Genomic DNA, 17,323 nt, shown 5'->3' with positions numbered 1-17,323 from the left:
CCGGTCCACAGGTGCTATGCTTCTTACTGCCCCGCAGAGTCACTGTTGAAAAACGTCCACACATCTGTGTTGCAAGGAGGCATCTCTGAGTAGGACAAAGCCCATTTTAGATGAAGGCTAACTCCTCTTCCTTGCGGCTGGCTTTGACCAGAGTATGGCTATTTCTGATTTACACCCTGAGTCCTGCAGAGTACTGGTCAGCCTCAGCAACTCGGGGTCAGGACTGCTTCAACCCATAACCCTTTCTCTCCACCCTTCCCTGGATTTGACACACCCAGGAATTGGGCAACTTCTCAGTTTAAACCCTTGAAATACCCTCAGAGTGGCCTCCTGGATTACAAATTTCCAACCTCTGACTTTCAATAATAGTTATTGAGAGAAAGTTGAAAAGAAATAGGGCAAGTCCTGTAGCAGACTGTACCTTATTGAAAAACAATATTGCCTAGGAGAGTGTTTCAAGCATTACTATCCTTAGTGTCTATGGACTTTGCTCTTGTTTCAGAAGATAGTTTGTGACTGCAATTAGGCTTAAGGTGTTTGGTGAAGTTATTGCAATTGTTTTCAAATCATTTACTTTGTAACAAGGTACTGAGTTTGAGAAAAAATACTTCTCAGTGACATCTTCAGCAGCCCTTGTGGCCAGCGTGATGACTTCCTTTCCTGAATCATGTGGCTGCCACTTTTCACAACACTTGCTGCTCTTTTCCCAATTACCAGAAGACTCACTCTTGTCCTTGCCACAAGCACCCTCCGTTTCTGTGGCCATTGTGCATTATGTTGTAAACATTATAGCCCTGGGCCTCTGCATCCTTCTTCCTTCCCTTTTTTAAAAAACATATATATTTATTTTAATTAATTTCTTTGAATGCACCGGGTCTTAGTTGCAGCATTTAGGGATCTTTGATCTTCAGTGGGGCACCTTTAGTTGCGGCATGTGAACTCTTAGTTGCAGCATGAAGGATCTAGTCCCCTGACCAGGGCCTGAATCCAGGCGCTCTGCAATGGGAGTGCAAAGTCTTAGCCACTAGACCACCAGAGAAGTCCACCTACCCCTCTTGTTTTAATTTCAAAGAATTTATCACTACTAACAGACTCCATATTTTACCTATTGTTATGACTTAGCTAACATTTGTTAAGCAGGGCCCTGGGGTGTCAGATGGTGAGCCATGAGGGGTTCAGTGAAAACCATCAGTGAAATAGAGAAGCTTATTACTCACAGGTCCTGGGGGAGGTATATGACCCACTGGGAGGGTCCATGAGGAGACGTTGAGTCAGGGTGTGGGTAGAGAGATTGTGGCAAGACCCAGGGCACATCTTAATAAGGTCCTCAGGTGGACTGCTTTGGCATTCTCAGGTGAAGGCTGAATTAGTCAGTTCAAACCAAAAAATTGCTGTGGTTATTGTTGAGTTGAAATAGAATATATTAAAGTTTTAAATGAGCACATTTTGATAACTTATCTTTTAATAAACATTGTACCCTGCATGTGAATTAATTTGGACAATTCTCGATTACACTGTTGGCCCCACATGTATAGCTGGCTGCAGCCATTCCTTTCCAGAGTAATAACAATTGAGGATTGTTGAAGCTTCCTTCAAAAGCAGTTCTCTGTCTAAGCTTTGCAGCACTACATAATCCTGTGTTTAAGCCGTAATTTTTTTGAAATTAATAGTTTTGCACAGTGACTGGAAAGATGAAGAAATAGAACCTGAGTTGCTTCGATTCAGTCTTTCTGGGCAGCTTCTATTACAAGAGTTAAACAGCACGCTAACTCTAAGGTATGGTATAATGTTCGAAAAGTGTAAATTTTGTTTCAAACATCAAATCTTTTACTAATTAGAATAATATTTTCATGTTAATATTTGTTTTAAAATAAGAATACCAAGAAAATAGAACGTTACATCAGTGGTATGATTTAGTTGTCTCAACTGTACCTTTTTTTATATATTTTGGTTTTATTAAAATTCACCTATCAATTACTGTAATGTTATTATTTTATTTGTGTATCAGACTGATATGTAGGTATAAATTTGACCTCCTTTAAAAATACATTAATGAAATTTAAAAGTAAGGACATTTTAATTTGTTCTGTAATAAATATTTCATTTTGTATTTTTATGATTATTATTATATGCATAGCATATAGATACATATATGAGATACACACATATGTACATATATATTCAATGAAAGACAATTTTTACTATCTGTACCCCTTTTTTGGCCATCATTCTTGTCCCTTTGGTCTTGCAGAAAATAATTTTGTCATTTGGTAGTGAGAAGTATTAAAAAATGACCCACTCCATATATTAAATATTCCAGATATGCCACAAATATTCACACCTGACATTACACTGAGATCTTCTACTGGCATCTCTAGTAACAAATAGTAACTTTGCAAATAATACTTTGTCCTTTGGTTAATTTTTCTAATGATTACTAAGCCAATGGGCTATATAACAATTTGAGTTCCATTTTTAACTCCATCAAAAGATAAGAATTCTTATTATTGTAATTACTTTGTCTTTACTGGTTAAATTAACATTCAGCTATTGGGGTTGCTGTGCAGTATACGATATGATTTTACCCACTGTGTGTTCAAAGTAGTCTTGTCACAGTAACAGCATGCTAGCTTGAAAAGCGTTATAACAAATAGGTAAATAAACGTCTTTTGTGAATTAAAAGGGGATAATTATGTCAGCCTTCCTGCATTTGTGGGTGAATATCTAAAAATAATTGAAGTAAAGATGTCAGGAAATATTTAACCTTAAATACAAGTAATCAAAAGTTGTCATAAAAAATGAGAATGACCTATCAAACATAATTTTTAGTTTCTCTTGATAGAGTAGCCACATTAGAATATGAAAACACATGCACAAATACTCTTTTTTTATTTTTCTTTCATTGTAAGCAGTCCCAGTCCCTTACACTACAGGTACAATTGCTATAATTTTCCTGTCAAAATAGAACTTTGTTATAAAAGACCCCCAAATTATTATTTTTATTTAAAAAATTTATCTTTATGCTTTATACAAACAGAACCCAAATAAATCCTGATACTGAAAATATTTTGGCTTGCTAGAAGTACACAGGATTATGCTGTACGGGGTGTGCTTATTATTGAGACTCATTTAAAATCAAACACACCAGAATTTGCAATTGAGCTTCAAAGTAGTCTTTGGTTAACTACACACTTACTCCATGATTCTGTCTTTGTGCCAAATTTTCCTGAAAATTCTGTTTTTTTGTGAATAGCCTTTAAACCATGTGGCATATTCTTCCAAATATTTGATTTCTTAAATTTAAGCCCCATGACTAAAAGACGGTTGATTAAGCCAGATAAAATGGTTTCTGTATTTAATACAAAGCAGCTTTTAAATTAGCTTTGAAGGCTTTTGCAAAGAAATTCCTCCAAATATTTTTCTCTTTCTGATAGCTTCACTAGAATCACCTATAGAGAAGACTAATCTAAAAGACAACATGTATATATTTGAATACTTGGAACTGGTGGTGGTGTTGATGATGCAAGTCCCATTTTTAAAAGACAGCTGAATGGATTCTAATGGCTTTCGATGTAAAACAATGACAGTGGCATAACTAAGTTAGCTGTGTTTGAGCAAGTGAAATACTTCATGTTAGAAGTCACCAGGAAACTGTCTGACATAATCAGTTTCAGGATCACATTAAATTTTCTCCAATCCTTTTCTCTTAAATTTTGCTCGGAACATTATCAGTGGTGGATCAATGACACCCTTTTGCATATGTAATTATTCTCAGCTTCATTCCAAAAATGATTTGAAGAAATTAAAAATAAAGGATATAACAGTATATTAGTAAAGACCAATATAAAGGCTAGGGTAGTACAATATGATATAGTAGGATAAAAAGATAGAGAAATTGAGGCAAAGTGAAAGTAAAGTTAAAATAGTAAAATGATTCAATACAAAGATGACAAAAATATACATGAAAAATTCTGCACCTCTTTAAAAAAAGGTCAAGATTTCAGCTCTCAGCTTCCTAATTACCAGAGAGGAAAATGATCTGTTGCAAGAACAATAATATATATATGTGTGTATGAATTCATTCTCTCTCTCCCCACTTCCCCCTCTCCCTGACCCCCTGTGTGTGTGTGTGTGTGTGTGTGTGTGTGTGTATGTGTGTGTGTTTAAGAAGAAGCAGTGGGGTTGGTTATCTAACTACATGGAAATCTAAATCTAACTTTGCTATTAACACAAACTTTAAATTTCTCTGTCCTATAGTAAATGTGGGAATTTAATATTTTACTTTTCCCTATTGTGCTATCACATTACAAAAAAATAAAATACTTGTGTTGTAAGTAATAGTGACCTACTTCCAGTTCCTAAGTCATTAATAAAACAGTTGATATCTTTATTGGAGGGAGAGTCAAGGGAATGTATGCCATCACCTCTGTACCATTCACTTTATACGAGCTGTGTCATTTTATTGATATACCATTCTTATGAAGATTCCTATTTCACAAATGAGGATGCTGGGGCCAAGGTTTCCTTAAAAAAGATGGCTTTTGAACTGTGTCTGCCTAACGTGAAAGTCACACTATATATGCCACTGACCACTCTATTTACTAACCCCTCCAAGGGCTTTCCTAGGAAACTATGCTGATGGCTCAGATGGTAAAGAATCTGCCTGCAATGTACGAGTCCCTGGTTCGATCCCTGGGTTGGGAAGATCCCCTGGAGAAGGGAAGAGCTACCCACTGGTGGCTCAGATGGTAAAAAATCTGCCTACAATGCAAGAGACCTGGGTTCGATCCCTGGGTTAGGAAGATCCCCTGGAGGAAGGCATGGCAACCCACTTCAATATTCTTGCCTGGAGAATCCCCATAGACAAAGGAGCCTGGCGGGCTACAGTCTATTGGGTTGCAGAGTTGGATACGACTGAGTAACTAAGCACACACACACTAGTATTCTTGCCTGGAGAATTCCATGGACAGAGTAGCCTGGTGGGCTACAGTTCAGGGGGTCGCAAAGAGTCAGACAGGACTGAACAACTAACAATTTCACTATTTTTTTTTCATGCTCGGTAGCACAATGAAGAGTCTTCCTAGTTTCAGATTCCCTGAGTGTCCAATCTTTCATTTTCAAAAAGCCCCCCAAGATAACTTTTGTGCATTCATTTGAGTTTCAACCTTTCTGTTGTCATTTAACACCGGAACTCTTATTTACACAATATTTTTCTTTATACATATTCATTTTAAATTTAGCTTTAAGGAAGAAACTTTCTATTACCATTAAAAAATGTAAAACCAGTACGTTTGCTAGAAATAAAAACAGAGAGAAATAACTATTAAGAGATGTGAGTTTAGATGCCTCTAGGAAGCTCTCAGGCACTGCCCACAAAGAATCCAAAGGGTGGCCTCCTTGCAGGACTAGGGAGTTAGGAAGCTCCTCCCCCCTTGGCTGTGGGCAGTGGTCTTCAGCAGGAGTTTCCTGGGGCTCACATCCAGGCCTGGAGGATGTTATCACGTCACTCACTTTTCTACTTTCAGACATCAAGAGAGGCTTGGCGTGGTGGTAGAGACTCAGGCCTGGGGAAGATGAAGGAGTATGCCCACTGGTATTAGAAATCTGCAGCTGCAACTCCGAGTACTTTATTCATAGAGCTAATTTAGGGGAAAGGGCTAGTGCGATAACACAAAGCAAAATGTTACTATCCTGTGAGAAGAGAATAAATTATTTTCAAGTCTTTTTAGCATTACTAAGATTTAAGTGCCATCATCTAAAACTCCAGATTTCTAGGAAGCTAAATTTGACAATTTAAATGTTTTATTAAATCAATAAATCAATCAACCCGACATTTAAAAAAATAATTATACTGTCAAATAACTTTTCTACTTTTAGGAAAAAAATCTCAAGAAAATTTAAGAAATGACTTCCACATGTAGCAATTAGTTATGAGTGGTACAGACTATATCTTGGACAACATAAAGAAAAGCCTTCCAGAAGTTAATTGATCTCCATTAATATTTTGTGGGTTATTACTGCATTTGTTCAATGGTCCTGTGGATTAATTTATTTTTGTTCAATCCCACTGTTGGCAGAATATGGCTGTTCAGTCATCTTTAATATGTGAATTTTGAGTAAATGTCTTTCCATGAATAGTGATAAATTGTTAAACTTTAGCAAACTTAAACACTTACACCTACTCAGTTCTATAGCCATTTTATTAAATCCTAAAGACCCATTCAAGCAATGGAGTAGGCATTCCTGCAATGTAATATACAGCTGAACATTTAAAACCAAGGGCAAATGGACAATACATATAATTTTGATAGTCCGAAGGCATAACTATCTAATAACTAATTGCATGAAAAGGCTATTTTTAATCTTTGATATGGAAGTGAATGAACACTAATTGAATACCTATGTAGCTAGAAATTTGCATCATTCAATGATTACAATAACCCTATGAAGCTTGGATAAAAGTGAAGACCTCAGACGTTAATTTATCCAGGACCACCCAGCTTGTAAATGGCAGAGCCTGGGATTTGAAACCAGGCCCGTATGACTTCAAAGACTGTATATTTCCTCTCTACCATTCTGCCTTTATGATAAATGGAAATTTTCAAAAATAATCACTTGGAATTTTTGGATACAGACCACTCTATTTCATAAGTACATGTGACTCACTGAAAGCTGTGGCTTTATGGGGTGAGGGGAATCATAGCATATCAGGTGATATTATACTGAACAAAATCAGGATCAACTCTGGTAAATAGCGGGGAGCTCACAAAGCCATTGGAGAGTGAGCTCCAGAAGGGAATTCCTAAGATGAGAGTGCCAAATGCTTTAGGGTTCACTGAAGCATAATTGCAAAGAATGTGTCCTAGGATGGGCAGTAAATGCAGACCTCAGCTGTTGCTAGTTTAACAGGTTGAGGCAAAACTCTGCAGAGTGTGTCTGAAGGGTAGTGTCACAGACAGCAATAAATCCTCCCAATAGTGTTAGAGATGAAAATCACAGGGCAGAAATCACCTGTGCTGAATGTGGATGAAATCACAGTTTGCGCAATGGACTTTTAATACACACACACAAAACCATAATCACCAGACATCACTGATTTGTGTAAAGTGGGAGAACAACCTGCTTTACTTCATTTTTAACATTTCACTTAATGAATCAAGATCAAGCTTGTGTTTCTAGTGGCACTTGGAATACAAAGATGTGAAGAGATGAATGTCATTGTTCTCAAGAAGTTGAAAATATTAGCATGAGAGGTGGGGTAAAATTTGCAAACTAGTATGTAAGAGCAGTGCTCTGGAGCCTGCATTTTTGTTTTACTTACACACATACGCACATTCATGTGTATGTGTGATATACCCAAATAAAACATTGTTAAGAATGTGTTCCATGGTAGTTCTACAGGATGTGAACTAAAAAATTTAGCTTATCAATTGACTGAGTATGCTGTATATTAACGTATCAACAGATTATACAACAGTTCTTCACATATCTTTTCTGTATAGTCCTATTTATACATTTATATTTTCTTCACTGATAATGCAGAGCTAAGTCTCATACGAGCACATGTGAACATGCATTCAATAATTAGCAAGGAAGGCAGGCAGAGAAGGGGGACAGAGTGTGGAAGTGTATATTTGTCTTTAGGAAAGTGTTCATATGCCTGCATATTCAGGTGGAAATTAAATACAGTAATTGCTTTCCTTAGAAATTTATATCTATCTAAATATCCAAATATTGAACATCTGAAAGGAAAAAATGTTCCCTTGTATGCACATGTACATACTTACTATATTAGACGCTCCGGTTTCTGGGATGCTCTTTTCAGAGAACTAGACATCCAGGTTTATGACGTTGTCCCTGGGATGCCCTTCTTTCCTTTGTATGCCTGGTGAACTTCAACCATCACACCTCTTTGGACAATTTCCATACAATGTATAGTCTTCCATATTATAGTGCTAACACATTGCAGGAGTTATCATGTACCATTCAAAATTAGCTATTATTTGTTGTCTTTTTGTCTAGCTCTGGAGTGGCATATAATAGGAGCACAGTAAAAGTTTAATATTAATTATGTATTTTCCTTGACTAATGTCTCAATTTCAAATGGATTGCTCAGCAGTTTTTTTTTAAGATTTATTTTACTTTTGGCTGTGCTACGTCTTTGTCGCTGTGCATGGGCTTTCTCTAGTTGTGGTGAGCAGGGGCTACTCTCTAGTTGCAGTGGCTTCTCTTGTAGATCTGGAGTAATAGGGCGTGCGGGCTCAATAGTTGTGGCTCATGGGCTTAGTTGCTCCACAGTATGTGGGATCTTCCCTGACCAGAGATTGCATTCATGTCCCCTGCACTGGCAGGAGGATTCTTAACCACTAGACTAACAGGGAGGCCCACTCAGCAACTTTTTTTTTTTTCTTGGTTTAGGCCTTTAACATTCAATTATAAAGTTTAATGTTTAAAAAATTTGACATTAAATTATATGACTTTTAAGTATAAGGGAAATATGTTAATTATGGGCCTGAAGCCACTTATATTAAAAAGCCCTCTTGCTGCTATCAGTTAAGAAACTGAAAGCATTTACTAACCACTTCTCCTGGTGATTTCTTTAGCAAAAGCAGAGTTAGAAGCTTGGCATTTGCTTTATTTTAGATTCAAAACTTTTTTTTTTAAAGATTATGGACAAAGATTGAAGTTCCGTAGGATATTTTAAATATTTAGGATATTTTAAATATAAAATATCCAGTTTAACTCAAGTAATTTTAATCATTTCTAGACTTTAAAAAATATATGCTGCTCTGCAAATACCATAGGAAATGGTAAATAATAAAATATCCGGCAAAGAGGTTCTCAACAGCCTATAGCATGGGTTAATAATCTTTGCTAAGTATAACAGAAAGATTTTTAGGCTGAAATACAGAACACTGACAACTTGTTATCTTAGTGCATCTAAGAAAACTGTTCCTCAAAAATTAGCCAGTCCATCAGATTACAGAATACTGAATTGTATTCCATAACATCTGCTAAGATACCAAGTAAAATATGGTACTTAGATCCCTATTAAATACTACATTTTACTTCTAAAAGTGATTCACATTGTTCATTTCCCATAAATGAAAGCTACAATTTTGAATTTTTAATTATTGCTTTCCTCAATTTTACCAATACATATAATACTAAATTTTTAAATGTGAGCTTAGCATTCCTGCTTTTCACTGATGTCTTGTTTAATTCTCAACTTAGTCTTTATGAGGTAGTTCAAAAAAGCTCTTACAATTATCAAGCTATTTCTCCAATACACATATATCCAGTAACACACTCATTTAAGTAGTTTCTTTACTGTTTCTATTTAAAAATTATATTATGTCTCATGCATTGCAGAGTCTGGGAGGAAAACTACATAGAGCATTTGGAAATAATTTGAATGTGTATTCCAGTGAATGAATTTTTTTTTTTAAATAGGATACTTTTCCTAGTGACAAAAAATCTTTAAAAGAGAAAGTATTGATACTTATTTTTTTTTGATACTTGAATATTTTGAAGTAAGATGGCTCAGGAACACTTAAGTTAAATGTTGATTATTTTTCTAAAATGTACAAATGACTCATTTTTATTATCACTCATGCACTGTAATAGTCGGAGAATAGCAGGTTGCTTGCAGATGCAACAAACATTCTTTGAACACTTCAATAAACAGAATGTAAACATTCACTTTAATAATGTTTCCTTTGTTAATGCAAAACCGAGTGCATTTTTTCCTTGCCTCTGGCTGAGCCATGACTAGCTGAGTAGCAACAGCACAGTGCTGAAAGAATTTTTCAACAGCAATTTGCTTGTTCTAATTTACTTTTCAAGGTTGATGATCAGGATCATTATGTGGCTTGCAAAAGGATCTATTTCTATTAACTTGATCCAGTCATTCCTCTAGTTCTCATCATATTTAGTTTCCCTGGCAGTTTTAAGTGAATCAGAAGTGCCACCAGTGCTCCAGTTCTATAGTTTCATATAAAAAATGAATTCCTATATCCTTTCAAAACAAGTCTGTTACACTTGTTGAGAAAGTATGGGTACTTTGAAACGAGTGACTCAGATATGAAACCTCTGCATTTTGTTAAAGTAAAAATACTCTTTCTAGTTAGCAGATCTATGCAACAATAATAACAAAGCATTATCTGTTCAATCTTAACTTTGTTTAAATAACGAAATTCTAACTTGGCCTTATGTTTTGAGCTTGAACACAATCACCACTCACCAACAAGATTAAGAAATAAAACTCATGTAATTTAATAAATTTACATCATGCATATTCAAAAAGGCTTATTTATTTCAATGTATAATATTCTAAAAATGTAACTGGAAATAATCAAGTTTTTCTCCACATTTTCAATAAATTTCAAAATAGCTGAATATTTTCACAATCTGCTTTCTGTAAGAGAATGTGTATTATTATAGTTCCAACATTTAAAGAGTTCCACCAAAAAAAAAAAGCCAGCTAAGTGATTTGGAAAATTCAATGGTATTAACATTATATTCTTCACACTAAACTATAAAACTGGCAAAAAAAAAAAAACAACCCTCTTACCTCAATCACTGGCAAATTAACAAAGTTAACAATATGAATAAAATAGATCACATCACACTTTGCTTCTAAAAGGGAAAAACCACAGAGTTTAAAAATACAGTCACTGTGAATATTCAGTTCTGATTTTGTAATAATTAGGGCAGGCCAAATGTTCACTATGTTAAGACTGTGCATGTGTTCCCAGATCTAGTTCTTTACCTAGATCTGGTTTTATAAATGCTGGTGATAAACCAAGTCCAATTTATATGTTGCATCTTGTGTGAGAAGTGTCTGACTCTATAGGTATCTGATCAACCTTGAGAAATGGCAGCACAGGTAGTAGGATAACTTTTGAAGATAACCATTGCTAGTTTGATGATTATTAGTTACACTAAATGAATTGAAAAATTATTGTTTTATTTTCTTGGTGATTCTGATATCATTAGAAGACTGGAACAAACTGGTGAAAAGTAAATCATGTACAGTTTTTCTTTAATAAACCTGGTTGGAGCTTGGTTTTTGTTTTTTTTTTTTAAACTACAGTCATTGGTTATCTCTATAACCTGTAGAGGGCACTCAAGTCCCTTGAAAGAAAAAGTAAAAAATTTAAGAGGTTTTCATTTTTATTTATTAGTAGTGTGTTAACTAAACAATGTTTTTTTTTCTACAGAAACCATCATTTAAAAAGAAGACATTTAAACAAAACATAGCTTCATTTTAAATGTTTAATGGAATATTAAGATATGCAAATTTTCACATGTCCTACTGGAAAAACAATTTAGCAGGTGGTTTCCATTCCAGGGCATCTGTCCATCTGTAAATGCTGTGCATCAAATATCACTGCTAACTAAAAATTTACTGTATAATTATTAAAAATACTATTGTAGTTTCTTAGCAACATGATCAGGGATCCTACCTTCTATCTTATATTTTTTATGATCCTCAGCTTTACCATGATTAAGTAACTTGCTATTAAAAGATATTCAGAAAGTTTAGTTATCAAATTCAAATTCGAGATGCTCATTTGGCACCAACCTAAGTTAGATATGCTCTTATTTGAGTCGCTGTTTCTATTTAGAAATTGGATCATAAAAGTCTGAGCCAAAAAGATGTATAAGAAAATTCTCCAAATATATAACCTACAAATTGATACCAGAATAATGAACTATAAAGTGTTTAAAAAAGCTTTGTCTATAGTAATAACACTAGTCATTAATAATTTACTATTTAAAAACAAATTTTGATATACATTGTTTCTACTTTTAAGGTTCTCAAAATATACTGGAGAAATAAATCTCCAAATTTGACATCTGGCAAGGTAAACATTGACACCAATATTGATAACAGTTTTACAAAGTGAATTCTTTGAGAAATCTAGCATGAAACATCTTGCAAGTTTATCCTTCAAATATTGTACAAATTTTCATAGAATATTTCAAAGATTCGAGTTATGGAAGAAGGGTACCCAGTTAAGCAAGAAAAAGGCAGAAAAATTAGTAAAATAGTAAACAATACTGTGGAAAATAGTTATTTTGATAAATTTAAAATAATGAGTTTGAAGTATTTTTGTAATGGTATCTTTCATTATGAAAAAGATCTGATTCATGATGGAAACATAATAAGCTTTTTCCTCAAGAAAGGACAAAGTTAAATAAAGCTCTGAAATCAGAAGTCTTAAGATGAGTAATTGTATATTGTGACGTGTTTTCCCCAATTGGATTTACCACATTCCATGACAGTTTTTAATGGGGGTGGATGGGGAGAAACTGTGCAGTTTCATAAAATAGAAGCATTTCTCTCAGCCTAAGCTGCAGCTTTGAGTTTTGGGTTATCTCAGGGCCAATAAATATACACTCTAGTATATGAAACAAAACTAGAAGATATACTTAGAATGTAGTCTTTGTTACTTCAAAGCCTAAGTTTCCTGAAATCATTGTTGGGCAAAGTAAAAAGAAACATTTGTTCTATTACGTAAGAAATAAACTTCATTTGGTATTCAATTGACTTTCTAACTTGGCAGGCAGGACTTTTACATCTTCAAATACTGAAAATAAATTGCATTCTTGGCCCTTGCTTTAAGAGGCTATGGAGAATAAACGCACACCCTGGTAGTGTTCTAGTGATCGCCCTAATCTCAGTTGCACTTTGTCAGAACGAGGTAACTGGTAGTTAAGTGAAATACCCTAGATCAAAGGGGGATTAATCACCAACTGAATCCTTGCTGAATAAACCTGTCATTCAAGAAAATTATTTCCACTGAACTTAGCAGAGGATTGAAGGTATTTGCATAACAGGGACCAACATACTTCAGCCAGGTTAAAAGGTTCAGAATTCATCCCATGTTTAGCTTTTTGCCTCCTTTTCCTTTCAGCAGGCTGGTACAATGGTTTCTAATCTGATAATACAGCTAACTATCTAAATGATGTCAGAACAGGAAAGTATTGCAAAGTTTGGATGAGGGATGGATCAATTTCACTTTCAGTAACTCCTAAATCTGATTTGTTGGAATTTAAGATGTAATCCTAAAAAAGTCCCTTAAACCTGAGGACTGTTTATTAACATCCCTTTTCTGACCTTTGTCTTAGAAACAACCATTGTGCTGTGGCAGCGGTCCCAGCAGAGACTCTGGATGATAACTCGACCTACCTACCTCCCAGGGGTAGTGCAGGAGTCCATGAATGTCTATAAAGGATTCTGAAATACTACAATAAAAACTAGAAGAAAAATACTAGCAGTTGTTCTATGTATAAAATTGTGCTTTGAAACACCTTAAACCGTATGATGTATAAAACTATAGTTTTAACTCACTAGAAATACTGAGTTAGTGTGAATAAATTAATTTTATAAGACTAATGTTTAATTGAAATTTTTTTAAACAAATAATTTAAGAATTCCTGACAGGTTATTTACTTCAAACCTGACATTTGAATTAATTATTTAAAAAGTAAAAGGTAAAAATTGCTCACCACTGTAAGAGGACTGACTTACACTGTAGGGGTACTGCTGCCTTTAAAAAATTTAAAAAATACTGTTTGTAAAGAAATGAAGAGTTTATCAAAATCATGAACTATCTTTTCTGGAGTACATTTTCAGAAATTTAACACTTTTTGTACATTTTGGGTCTACTGAAGAATAATCACCCATATGATAGATATCAGATTTCATAATCATATTTTGGCACTAAAAGGGAATTTAGCAATTCTGCCTCTGGAGTAGGTCTGACACCATCCAAATCTTTAACTGGAAGTAGGTGCTCATATTCAGTGCAAATGCACAGCATCTTTCAAGTTAAAAAATGCAAAGAATAGTTATCAAAGAAAATGAATAAAATCCATAGTGGGATAATTTTTTAGAAAATGATTGAAGTTTTAACCCAAGAAAGGACTCTTAAGAGTGTCTTATAGCTTAGAATAAGAACATGTCAATCACGATTAAGCTTCTGGAATCGGAATCCCTTTGAAATGCAGCTGTTTCTTCTTTAATTGTGGCAGCGGACTCTGAAGAAAAGAAAGGTCCAGCCTTAAAGATGAGTAAGGAATACAAAATAGCTCAGGATTAGTTGTGGAGTTCAAAGGTCGCTAATTACACTAAGGAGTTCCCAGACACAGAGAAAACATTAAACAGGTCACCTACCAAACGGGAAACAGACTTTGTCTTCAGAAATTATCCTGAAGTGACAGGTTTCTAGACAAAATCAAAAGCATCACAGTGTGCCCAGCTGATCTCAACAGGATGAAAACATGAGTTAGTTTAAGTTCTGTAGCGGTATGTTAGAATGGAACGGCAACAGATGGCATCAGGTTCCCCATCGCCCCTATGCTTCTCCAGTAGTTCTTAGATTTTCCTCAGGTTTCTAGAAATGTCAGAGCAAAGATTCACTGGTTTTTCTGATTGCTTATTAAGTTTTACCTAGGGGTTTATTATATGGAATCTCAGCCCAGCCCACTCACTAGAGAAATGCCTCTTCCCTGTTGTAGTGTACTTGGATAAACATTTATACAATCAAGATGTACAAACAGCTCCATTATAAGTGAAATATAATATAAGTGAAATGTTAAACTTTGGTTGAGTTTAAGAGATTCAAAAAACTAAGGGGAATGATTTCTTCTTTCAAAAGGTAAGTTTTTACTACTGATTATCTGTGATTAGCCTAGAATAACAAGCTAAAAGTCCTGGTCTAGAATTTACTCTATTTTCATTACTTGGGATACTTTTGAACATAGAACATTATGCCATAAGGCTTTACAGAAAAGGAATTTATAATGAGTAGGACTGACCTTAATTTTAAAAATCATATTTCAAATCCTAAATTAATATGCAATCTCATTTCAAAGTATCATAGCTCTCTTTCAGGAAGTTCGCAGCTTTTTCTAAGCTTTTCCTTAAGAGACTCATAAAAAAGAAACCAAGATACAATTTAACTGAATATTAATTTGTGATGCATACTTTTTATAACTCTTCTGTTCTGTAAAATGTAACTTGACATGGAGTAAGTTTTGAGGATCTTGAGATTTCATCTTTTCTTGCATTTCATCTTTCCTTTAAAGTCCAACTTGAGCTACTATGAAAATAGAACGTGATATATAATTGTAAAAACAGGTAGAGAATAGAGTATGACTGGATGGTTCCTAAAGAAACCCAGAGCATGCCAATAAGGAAACAAGAGTGACAAATGTAAAGATAATGTGCTACATGAAACTGAAATACGATTAAGTGATACTCTACACCCATAAAATAGCTTTTGAATTTTAACCTGAATTCACCCATTAATGAATTATAAAACAGAGAAAAACCAATACTATATCTAAATTTATCTTTAAAAATTTGTCTGCAGATATTCAGTAATCACGAAACACTATGCTCATCTTCAGAAGGTATCCCACCCCTCTTAATATGCTTACTTACTGACATCCTAAACAAAATGTTACTGTTGCAGCTTAATAAGTTTGCCTGAAAAGTAACTCTAGAACAGAGATAAGCACTGTAAATAGAATTATGAAGATTCTTTATTAGTCAGTAGGATAGTTCTTATTAAAAACAGGTTACTATTTAAACAATTTTCCTTCATTTTCATTGGCTATTTTCTCAAGAGATTTACAGTTGTTTCTAATGTGGTCTCTGGTATTCTGTAACAAAGCATTGTACTAGCACTTAGTACTCAGGTTTGCAAGAGCAAATAGTTTTTTTTATCTTACACTCATCTACAATCCATTGGGAGTGGCAGTCTGCAGATCTGGACTGAGAAGAAGCCTGATTCCAAATCTACGCATGCCCAATGGAGAAAGAGGGCTGTGATTGATTAGCCATGTCTGCCACAGGGGCAGGAAGAAGCACGTATGGCAAGGAAAGTCAAGACTAGTCTCTAAAATAAGCAGAAAGTGAATCACTAGATTTTATGCTCTGAATCATACTTAAGTAAAATCAAGGGTAAAAAAACTGGATACATTAGTTTTTAAAATGTTTTTTCAAACTAAATCAGACTAAAAACATTGAACAAGAATATTTTATAATTAAATAAATGATTTTCAATTACAGGTTATGTGCATATACATTAAAAATAAAAGACTATGATTTAACTTGTTACTAGTATATAAATCCCATTTAAACATGAGACAATTACAGTAATAATGATCCATATGTAACTGGAGCAGGAGCTTTAGAATTCCAGATGTAATAGTCAGAAGAAATTAGCTTCCGGTCTAAAAAAAAGATAAGATTATATTAACAAAAATTCAGTGAGGAAGCAAAGTCATGGTATTTAAAATTTTGGAACACAATTATTTCAAGGAAGGAAATTCTTTGATACAGTCATTTCGATTCAGTTTTTATCAAGGCATTATTATAACTCTTACCACTTTAAAAAGTATGGGTTTATTAAATACATGAATAATCCATCTTTTAGCCTATATATGCCAAATTTATGCTGATATCCCTCATGCTAAACCTGCTAATTTTTTTCTTACATCTTCCCTAAATTCTGTTTCTTATAGATCATTACTTCAGCTACAAAAACATTAAAAATATTTTGATTGGTTTCCCTTCTGTAACCTCTTCATCACAGTTCTGATTCTATTCTTGCTATTCTTTATGCATTCAAAGTTTCATAGATAGAAATACATACTCAACTTTCTAGTAATGTTTTAAAAAAGTTGCTTTAGTGGTTTCTTATAGTTCTGATCAGATTCAAGGTTTCTGTTTTAATAGTTTTGAACAAATGACAACTTCTTTGAATTAAAGTTTTTTGACACGTAAAACTGAGACGATAAATGCTCGCTTGGAGCTAGACACATGTAAATTCTTATTCCATACATCTCTATTTATCCAATCCTGCCTTTTCTACAATACCTCTTCATGTATCTTCTTCATAATGAAAAGGGTAGGTGTATGATACTGGTGTGCTGCTGTCCATGGGGTCACAAAGAGTTGGACACAACTGGGTGACTGAACAACAATGATACATTACTTTGTTGCCTTTTTTAGTTGTTACTTCAGTTTGAGAATCTAGTAACACTGAGAGGCAACAGCATATTGGTTAGGTGGTCAGGCTCTAGTGACCGACTGCTTGGATTTGAGTCCCAGTTCTGCCATTTACTAGCTATGTGATCCTAATCTCTCTGTTCCATCAGCATCCTCATCGTCAAATGGAGATAACACTTACATAGGGCATTCTAAGGATTAATGAGTTAGCCCACACTCAGAACTATGCCTGGCACATAGTAAGCAATAAAGATTAGTTATTATTATTTAAATTACCATCATTAGCATTATTAA

The 17,323-nt window shown here is 34.4% G+C and overlaps 1 protein-coding gene and 1 non-coding gene across 11 annotated transcripts in view; one reads left to right on the top strand and one right to left on the bottom strand.

Annotated features, from left to right (window-relative positions):
• Positions 1–5,326: 5,326 nt before the first annotated feature.
• The window catches only part of AP5M1 (adaptor related protein complex 5 subunit mu 1), a 29,301-nt gene continuing 17,304 nt past the window's right edge, over positions 5,327–17,323 (bottom strand). For 2 of the 10 annotated variants that reach the window (XR_014059352.1, XR_014059350.1), the window contains exons 8-11: positions 16,173–16,251; positions 14,999–15,113; positions 14,186–14,405; positions 11,264–14,049 (exon numbers count right to left, since the gene is read on the bottom strand). Coding sequence is in view for 5 of the 10 variants with exons in the window: in XM_081509587.1 (XP_081365713.1) it covers positions 15,083–15,113; positions 16,173–16,251 (110 nt within the window). In the remaining 5 variants the exon portion in view is untranslated. Of the gene's footprint in view, positions 5,565–11,263; positions 14,072–14,185; positions 14,406–14,968; positions 15,114–15,540; positions 16,252–17,323 lie in introns of those variants that run through there. The other 8 variants (XR_014059353.1, XR_014059351.1, XM_081509587.1 and 5 more) reach the window with 5 other exon arrangements.
• LOC145515964 (small nucleolar RNA SNORA72) lies at positions 10,677–10,804 on the top strand. Its single transcript, XR_014061159.1, has one exon. It is a non-coding gene; the product is annotated as a small nucleolar RNA SNORA72 (small nucleolar RNA).

The sequence above is a fragment of the Giraffa tippelskirchi genome, chromosome 7 (assembly GCF_054371585.1).
Source record: "Giraffa tippelskirchi isolate mGirTip1 chromosome 7, T2T-mGirTip1v1.2.pri, whole genome shotgun sequence".
NCBI lineage: Eukaryota > Metazoa > Chordata > Mammalia > Artiodactyla > Giraffidae > Giraffa > Giraffa tippelskirchi.
Note: the sequence above shows the minus strand (reverse complement) of the source record. Positions and strands in the feature narration are given on the sequence as shown.